At 38.1% G+C, this 10,210-nt stretch overlaps 1 protein-coding gene across 1 annotated transcript; it reads left to right on the top strand.

Annotated features, from left to right (window-relative positions):
• Positions 1-264: 264 nt before the first annotated feature.
• Positions 265-1,403, top strand: LOC145092571 (transcription factor PRE6-like). Its single transcript, XM_079030521.1, has 2 exons — positions 265-470; positions 1,043-1,403. The coding sequence occupies exons 1-2, from the start codon at positions 345-347 to the stop codon at positions 1,193-1,195; spliced, it is 279 nt and encodes a 92-aa protein (XP_078886647.1). The 5' UTR covers positions 265-344; the 3' UTR covers positions 1,196-1,403.
• Positions 1,404-10,210: the final 8,807 nt, after the last annotated feature.

Raw genomic sequence — 10,210 nt, 5'->3', positions numbered from 1 at the left:
CGTGACTGTTAATTTTATATAAAAGTTGCAAAATTAAGTTGTAAGAAATAAAATTTATCCAATTAGTTTTTATTTAAAAAAAAAAAAACAATAATAACTTATAATTACTTCAAATAAAATAAACTAAAAAACAATTTGAAACCCTTAGGCGATTGGTATTTTTATTCTTTTATGCAATTGGTATTCTCTGTAGCTTACTAGGTCACCCCTCCCCCCCCCCCCCCCCCCCCCCCCCCCCTTGTTTGTTTAAAAGCGAAGCCAAGTTCGCATCTTTTTCTGCCATGCAAACCTTGTCATAAAATTATAATCACCTCTAACTTTCAATTCGTTCATCCTCTCCGGCAATGTCTAGCAGAAGATCTCGTTCCCAGCAAGGCAGTTCGTCAATCAATGACGCCCAGATGGCCGATCTCATTTCAAAGTTACAACGACTTATTCCCCTTGACGTTAATCACACCACTACTTCCAAGGTAACTTCTTAACGTTTCTTGTTTATTTATCTTGACTTTTGCATATAATTACCTCCATGCCAAGTGTCATCAACCAAAAGTACAACCCCCACAAGCATAAAGTACAAAAACCGATTGCCAAATGCGTATTCTATTGGGGGGGGGTTCATAACTATAAGTAGCAAGTTGGAGCACCTCTTGAAAACTATTTTGAAATTGATCACTTGTTTCATGGTGGTTGTGTGGTTTTCCTTTGCTTTTGGGTAGATAAGAGGTGTAATAGGGTTCACACACAAACACATACGCTTATTGCATTAAAGTCTTGTGATGCACCTAACTCAAGTAGCGAGGTTCCTCCTTCTTTCCCTCTTGGGGTGCATGTGACTGTATTGGACTCATTCAACCATATATATATGTCTATTTGTGTGTCTATAAAGATACTATGGATTCTCTCTCAACTCATTCAAACATATATATAAGGACCTTCGTTCTAAAAATTTCTTTTTCCTTAAACCCTATTTAGTTATTGTATTATCAGAGTTTATCCACATAAGAAGGTACATTGTTTCTTTTTTTTTTCTTCTGGATTGTAGGTTTCAGCTTCAAAAGTACTCCAGGAGACATGCAATTACATTAGAAGATTGCACAAAGAAGTCGATGATTTGAGTGAGAGATTATCAGAGCTTTTGGAATCAACAGATACCAACAGTGCTCAAGCCGCTATCATCAGGAGCTTAATTATGTGACTATATATTGAGTATATCCGGTTTAATATTAGTTTTTAATCTCATGTATAAGTTAAGGAGTTTTATCAATTAATACGCATGCTTTTCTTCGCACATTATATTAATTCGAGGCTATCTGGTAACAACCTTCTATTACTTCTTTATGTTCGGACAGCTACCATGTAACTTCTATAATTTCCTTTAATCAACATTTACTACTTCTAACTTCTATCATTTGGAATATATATATATATATATATATATATATATATATATATATATATATATATATGAGCTTAGGTAATATGTGGCTGTTATGTACTTAATATTAGATATAGAACCATAAAAAACTACATCGTTTTAACAAAATGGGATCAAATCTCTCTACCATCTTTCTTGTATTCTCTATTAGACTAGATGATAGTCTTTGTACATATTTTTATGGAGTTTTTAAATATTTAATTTTGCAACACAAACCATATATAAAAATACATTATCAACTACCTATAAATCTTAATATTCAAATTTAATATAGAAAACTATAATGAAAGATTGAAATTAATCATTAAAAACCCAATAAACTTCTTTCCGTAACACATCAAAAAGAACCATGCAAGTATGTATATGGTAGGTGTCAAAAAAAGTTATGAAGCCTACTAAAAGTTTAATATAAACAACACATTTGAAATACATAGATGTTGGAGATAAATTATGAATCAGAAATAATATGAGCTCAAAAGCAATAGGAAAAAGCTAACAATGAAAAAAATCGTGTTTTTGAATAAAAATGAAGTCAATTTTGATGGTTATATACCTAATATTATATAAATGACTGCCACATATTCACTTTTCCCTATATATATATATATATATATATATATATATATATATATATATATATATATATATATATGGGAAAAGTGAATATACCCTTAAGGATATATAAGCTTAGGTACCCAAACTCACTATACTATGTTGTTTTGTATCATACAATACATTCTAACTGTCCCAATGTTCTTAAAATTTAACTTCTAACTTAATTTACTTCAATGATTTTTATAAATTACACATATATCTTCATCTTACATAATTGTCATTTTCAACTACAATATATCTAGCTTAGTAGGTGTTCGGCAAAAAGATGTGATGTAAGAGAAAGATAATAGTGAAATTTCGAAAATCTTGAAAGTAAATCAAGTTGAGGGTTGAAGTTTAAGAACACTATAATGAATATATCAAACAAAACGACGTATTATAGTGTGTTTGGGTACCTAAGCTTATATACCCTTAAGGGTATATTCACTTTTCCATATATATATATATATATATATATATATATATATATATATATATATATATATATATATATATATATAAAGGTTTAAATGAAAACCATAAAAAGTTAAAAACCATAAGAACCACTTTTTTTATCTTATAACTTAAATCATCAGACATATTTGATCAATCTTATCTCACAAGAAAATTTTTATGTCATCTCTCTTTGTCATCTCTCTCTATCTCTCTCTCTCTCTTACCGCTGCCGACCACCACCACCATTGGCGGCACCACTACTATCGTCGAAATATAATGATCTTTAGATCTGGAGCCGCCGCCTTCAGATCTGAAGCATTCACCTTCAGATCTGGTGCATTCTCCTTCAGATGTAGAACCCCTGACTAGATTTCCCATCACTACCGAGCGTTGCCTCCTCCACCGTCGTCTATCTCACCAATACCGACTATCGCCTTCCATCAACCACTTTACTTTGCTGGAAGACCTAGAAAACACTACACTCTATTTTGAAGTCTGAATATGCTTCTTCTTCAGATAACATTTCAGATTTGATGAAGCACGAGAAAAACTCTTCGATCTGCTTCACCGGAATAACAAATGTGACGGAGTATGAAGCTCTTTGTCGCCTCCAGATGTCCCACCACCTCCAGATCTACTTCTTTATTCAAACAAGCAATGTAGACTACCTTTATCTTCATTTACACTAGATATATTCAGATATGATGTAGGTATGAGAATTTGGTGTTATTATACAAAGGTTTTTCCTTCTATTTCATCATTCCATTGTTGGATCTACATCAGATCTGTTCCCCCACCGTTAGTGCCATTGTCGGAGCATTAAAAATCACAAATCGCAGTCATCATCTCAACCTACTGGTGCTAATCTTGAGTTCGTTTTGTTCCAGAACTCTTGAACTAATTTTTTTCTCTGATATGTTCCATCACCGACAAAATGCTTGCTGGATTTGTAGTAGATCTATTATGTGTCGCCTCCTTCTCATCTATAACTTGTTTTCATCTCTGTCTCTCTTATCTTTGGTCAAAACACCACAAAATCGACATCAGATTTGATGTGTTTGTCCATTTTTAGGTTAGATCTGGTGTTTGTTTGGTGTTTACATTGATGATGTTTATAAAAGGAAATTATGAAAAAAAAAATACACACAAGGTTTTTGATGACATATCTCAATGAAATTTGGTAATTTATTAAGTTGTGAATGCATATTTTTTGTGTATTAAACTATGAAATTTTTGTATTTAGCTGTGATATTTGTTTTTAAAACTGTAAATTGAATGCATTAACCTGTGAATTTGTTGTTTAAACTGTAAATTGACTATATTAAGTTGTGAGTTTTATATATTTAACTATAAATTAACTGTATTAAACAGTGAAGTGATTGTATTAAAATTTTTAAGTTGATAATATGCTTTGGAATGTATACTTTTTTTTGTATTTAACAATGAATTTTCTGTATTAACTTGTTTATTTTGTGGTTTAAACTATGAATCGACTGCATTAAGCTGTGAATTTCTTATATTAAATTGTTATTTTTGTGTTTTAAATAATGAATTGACTGCATTAAGCTGTAATTTTCTGTTTACACTATAAGTTGAGTTTATTAATCTGTGAATTTATTGTATTAAGTTGTTAACTGACTGTATTAACATGTGAAATGATTGGTATTAAATTGTGATTTTTTTTATAAATTCTTTGTTTGCCTCTTAAATATAAATTTGAAGAAACACTATACACATATATCATTTTATTTAATTTTGAATAAAGCATGTAAAACTTAAATTGTGAATATTTGCTCACATAAACTTTGAAAGAAGAACTATGTAACAGCCCAAATTTTCAAATAATTTTTTTCATTAAACGTACTAAATCGTGCTCTTTAATTATAAAATTCCAATCACAATTTTTTTCAAAAATACATAACATCAGATAAATTATTCATGAAATCAGAGTGTCCCCAAACAAAACGCCAGAGAGTACATGTCACGCCATCATGCCGAGCTCTTGCCCTTAGATCACAAAGTACTTGAAACAACCAACAACCTATAACTAACGCTTAGTAAGTTCCCCATAACATACCCCACACAATCCACCTAATCACATAAACCATATCAACTAAATAAGATACATAAGCCATGCATACAAACATATATGGATGCCCTGGAAACCCTCTAGGGTCTTACTCCCGGTTCCATGGGAGCCCCCACATGGTCTTAGCCCGATGTCATGGGAACCCCCCCCCCCCCCCCCCCGACATGGTCTTAGCCTAGAATGTCATGGCAACCCCCACATGGTCTTGTATCCAATTGCCTCGGGAATCCCCTGAGGTCTTTTATGCAAGTATCACAAATACAACTAGCATACCGCATACAACATAATCAACTATCATACTACATAGCAAATAATAGGCCGACATTAGTGCCTTCAACCTATAGGTATGGTGAGGAGACCCACCTTAGTTTTTTGAACACGAGAGTTGTTCACGTAATAGTCTGAACCCACATGTGTTGAAAAGTAATACCATTAACCCAAAATTAGGATTAGATACAATCTAATTAAAGAACCTAATTACCTAAGCCCAATTCCTTTCATAATTGCCCAAGAGTCATTCCTTTGCTAATGGGCTTAAAGTCCATGTCTAAAGCTATTAATCGACCACATGGCCCAATAAGGCCCAACCAAAACAACCATGGCCTAAAACAGATTAATCGGACCACTAACCCAAAATATGACTAGGCCAAAAACTGATTAAGGTCCAAAAAGTTTACAAGCGCATACGAAGCCCAAAACCAATTGGGGTGCGTACGCCAAGCGTACCACTTTTGTACGCTTAGCATACTGATTCTGTAACATCCCAACTCCCAGGTATAAAATTTAATTAATTTACATTCATGTTGTCAGAGCAACTCGACGAGTTGGAGGCCCTAACTCGCTGAGTAGATGGATAAATGGCCACGTGATTTTTAGAGTCTACTCGACGAGTTGGTGGACCCAACTCGACGAGTAGGATTTGAGTGTGAAAACCCTAATTTTCAGGGTTTGTGTCCTATTTAAAGGACCTTAAACCTTCATTTCCACCTCCCTGATCATTTTGACACCTTGAGAGAAACCCTAAACGAGCTGGTATCATTTGTGTGTGTGAGAGAGAGACTAAAAGTGTGTGATTTAGTGCATTCTTGGAAGGAGATAGAAAAGCATAAGGATTGGAATGAGAAGAAGCCTCTAGATCCAGTGTTCTTTCAGTGCTAGCTGCTTTCTGGAGGTAAAAAGCTATCGCCTTGATCATTGTTTGGTTAGATCTCTTCTTAGGGAGTTTGTGGCCATTTCCATCTTCCTTTTTTAGCCTTTGAGTTGTTTGAGCATGCCATGAAGTTGAAACTTCAGATATGGGCAGTATGAGGTCCCTTAGGCCTAAAGATGCAAGTTTTATCAAGCTTTTGGCTAACTTTATGCGTTAAAAAATTTATAGAGCTTTGTTTTGGCACTTTGAGCCCTAGGTGCCATGAATGGACGTCAAGCTTGCAACTTTACGTGGTATTTCAACCTTAGGAGGCTAGATCTAGAATATGGGGCTTTAGTTCTGCTTAAAATCGTCTGAATGAGAAATAGACTTAAGGGACTCGACGAGTGGATGAACCAACTCGAGTAGGTTAGGGTTTTTCCCGATAGTCTGGATGCGCTACAACTCGGCGAGTTGATGAGACAACTCGACGAGTTAAGTTGGAGTTTTCCCGATTTTCTAAGAACAGTAGGAACTCGACGAGTTGCATAGATGCACTCGACGAGTTGGGTCAACATGGACTGTTGACTCGAGTGTTGGTTTCCATTGACTTTTAGGGTTTGGGCAAGACATGAGTTGTGGAGATCATGGAGGGGTAAAATAGTCTTTCACCCTTTCCGAGATTGAGGGAAGGGGTTAGCCTAACTTTTGAGAGTTTTGATTATTAAGTGTTAATTAGAAATGATTATATAGCGTAGACTGTTCGTGGGGTACTAGATCGACTTGCTTACTTACGAGGTGAGTGTTCTCACTATACTTTCCTGAGTGGTAATACTGTGTGACCAGAGGGTCTTATTTGAGTTATCGACCGGAGGGTCCCATGTGCTTATATTGAGTTATGTGATATTATACATTTTGTCTTTGAGATATATGTTATATTATTCTGTGCCTTACTGAGTTTAGACCGGAGGGTCCATTCGAGTTGTGAGACCGAAGGGTCTTTACTGAGATATAGGACTGGAGGGTCCAACCCGAGTTGTGAGACTGGAGAGTCTTCACTGAGAGACATTACCGGAGGGTCCATACCGAGCCGTGAGACCGTAGGGTCCTCACCGAGACGCATAACCGGGGGATCCATGCCGAGCTATTGCTATGAGAGGCTTATTATTTGTGTATGTGGTATTTTGGGGAACTCACTAAGCTTCATGCTTACCGTGTTGTGTGATATGTGTTTCAGGTACTTCTTAGGATCGCGGGAAGGCATCGGCTTGATTGTATACACCTGTTCGAGATTATGTTTAAGGATTCTGGGATATTATCAGTCATTTTGTTGAATTGAGTTTTGACAATTGATACATTTGTGGTTTTTGAGAAATGTGATATTGAGTTTTATGTGGTTTAAAAAATGAAAAATTTTGTTTAAAAATTTAGAGTGTTACAAGTTGGTATCAAAGCCTTGGTTTGAGGGATTCGGATGTACCCTCAGGTATATCTGGACTCAAACTGAGAATTTGAGAATTTTTTTTAAAAATAAATGATTTTTCTAAAACGAGTAAGAGTTTTAAAGAGAAAATGAGACGGAGCAGTGAATCAATCAAAGCCTGAACGGTGATTTCCCAAAATACCATTATTTGTTTATATTATGAGATACTTGTGAGATATTAGAGTTGCATGCTAGAGGATAGGCTAGGTATTTCAGAAATTATGGCTAGAGTTGCCTGATTCATGATGCCTTATCCTAGGGTATGCTATTGATTGATCTTATCTGCCATTTTGCTCTGTGTGTACTGAGTAGGGAAAAACATAGCAGGAATCTTTTAAAGAGAGTTTTGAGTAATATATGAGAGATACCTAGATGAGCATTGAGGAATCTACCGAGAGAGTAGTTTGATATCTGTAAGGGATAGAGTACTTGTGAATTAGGATCCTAGGAGGAGGACTTGGGATGACTATAGCTTGGTGTAGAAGGTAGTATTGGGCCCGTACAACTAAAAGCACCGGATCTATATGCGACCCAAGTAAGAATCTTAGGATACTAAGGAGCATGTAGGGGTGGGTAATCGAGTGTGTGTGTGTGTTGAGCTAGTCTCTAATGATTTTGTGTTTGCGTTTTACAGACACTATGGTGATTACCCGCAACAACTTCGGGAGTAGTGGTACTAGTGACGAGGAGATTCGCATGATCATTCATGAGGAGGTGGTCGCAGCCATTAGAGAGGCCATACCAGAGATGTTCGGGTCTATTAAGACCACGTTGATTGAGACATTCGATGAGCGATACGTTGTTGTCACGGAGCCTACTGCTGCAGCCACCACGACCATAGTTGCTGCTAGGCCATAGGGAGGTGACTCGTTGTTGTTCCGTGAGTTCAGCAACACGAAGCCACTAGATTTTGATGGGACGCAAGACCCGATTGCTGCCATGAGATGGATCTCCAACATTGAGGGGTGTTTCTATACGTGTTCATGTCCAAAGCATCTGAGAGTTCGGTTCGCGCTGAACCAGCTTCGCCTAGGAGTGAAGGACTGGTGGAAGTTTGTGACGACTGATTTTACCCCTACAGATCATGATGCAGTGACTTGGGAGAGGTTCACCAAGTTGTTTAGAGATAAGTATGTTCCCTAGGTAGAGAGGGAACGTTTGGCACACGAGTTTTTGTCTCTCAAGTAGAAGACAGAATCAGTGACAGAGATTACGAGGATGTTTCATGAGATGGTGTTGTTCTGCCCTTAACACGTGTCTACTGAGCAGGCACGTGTGAGTCAGTATTTTAGCATCTTGGGGTGAGATATTCGAGAGTTCGTGGCAAACTCGTCTTATCGGACATTGGCTGAGTTGCAGACCAATGCCAGGAGGAGAGAAATTAAGTTGGAGATTCAAACTAGGGAGGAGGGAGAGCAGCAGGGGAGTGATAGGAGACTAATGCAGTCGCAGCCGGCAACAAAGCGGGCTAAGCCCGTTGATTCGAGAGCTGGAGGGCAGAATGGCCGCACTTATGGCAAGTGTGGAAAAAGTCATGAGGGGTCTTGCCGAGTGGGGATTTGCTACAAATATGGAAAGGAGGGGCATATGGCGAGGGACTGCCCCAAGGGATTTTTGGTTTGATTTCACTGCAATCAGACGGGCCATCGGAAGGCCGAGTGTCGCCAACTCACTCAGGGATTAGCCCAGGGTTCTGCTCCTGTTGCTTTACTTGTTACTAATGGTCGGTCGGGGAAGGCCAAGCCTCCGAGGGCTAGTGGGAGAGTATTTCAGTTGAGTGCGGAGGAGGTTCGTGCAGTGCCTGATGTTGTTCCTAGTACGTACCTCTTTATTTATGTTATTTTGAGATTTGTTTATGCTTATATTGTGCTTTATATAGGTACTTTTCTTGTGAGTTCTATGCCTGCTTTGGTGTTATTTAACTCGGGTGCGAGTCGATCTTTCGTGTCTTTATCCTTTAATCATCACATTAGTGTCAGATGCGATGCATTGATTCGACCACTGATGGTTTCTATAGCCGAAGAGCATGCAGTTTTTACCACTGATGTTTTCCGTAGATGAGTGAGATTTTCAGTGTTGAGTTCCCCATAGATCTAGTGCCGATAACGATGGGTGATGTATGTGTCATAGGGGGCATTGATTAGTTGAGCTGGTTTGGAGCTGTGATTGACTGTGAATGTTAGACGGTCGAGACCCTAGTAAGGAAGTACTTAATGTGTATGGCGAGGGGACCAGATATGGATCAGCTTTCTACTCTGCCGCCAGGGCGAGGCAAAGTTTACAGTAGGTATGCATGGGTTTTTTAGCATATGTGATGGATACGAGAGTTGCCACTGAGAGGCCAAGTTCTATCTCCGACGTTCCGATTGTGTGTGAGTTCCCAGATGTTTTCCCCTAAGAATTACCGATCGTGCCTCCTGAGAGGAAGGTGTAGTTCTGGATCGATTTGATTCTAGGTGCGGCGCTTGTTGCCAAGGCACCTTATCACCTTGCGCTGCCCGAGATACAAGAGTTATCCTCACAGCTCTAGGAGCTGCTAGGGAAGGGTTTTATTCAGCCGAGTAGCTCGTCGTGGGGAGCGCCGATCCTTTTTGTCAAGAAAAAGGACGTTTCACATCGGATGAGCATCGAATACCGATAGTTGAACAAGCATACGGTCAACAACCATTATCCATTACCGAGGATCGATGATTTATTCAATCGGTTGTAGGGGTATCTTGGTTTTCTAATATTTATTTGAGATCTTGGTATCATCAGATGAGAGTTTGCGAGGAGCATATCCAAAAGGCGACATTTAAGACTCGTTACGGGAACTGTGAGTTTGTGGTGATGCCTTTCTGGCTCACCAACGCACCAACAGCATTCATGGACCTCATGAACCGGGTGTATAGGCCCATGTTGGACAGGTCGGTGATTGTCTTCATCGATGACATTTTGGTGTACTCGAGGTCTAGAGAACATCACAAAGAGCATCTTCAGGAGATTCTCGCAGTATTGAGGATGGCGAGGATTTATGACAAATTC

This window comes from Lactuca serriola, chromosome 3 (assembly GCF_051521515.1).
Source record: "Lactuca serriola cultivar US96UC23 chromosome 3, Lser_US96UC23_V15, whole genome shotgun sequence".
Taxonomy (NCBI): domain Eukaryota; kingdom Viridiplantae; phylum Streptophyta; class Magnoliopsida; order Asterales; family Asteraceae; genus Lactuca; species Lactuca serriola.
The sequence above is the reverse complement of the archived record's forward strand: the minus strand, read 5'-3'. Positions and strand labels throughout refer to the sequence as shown.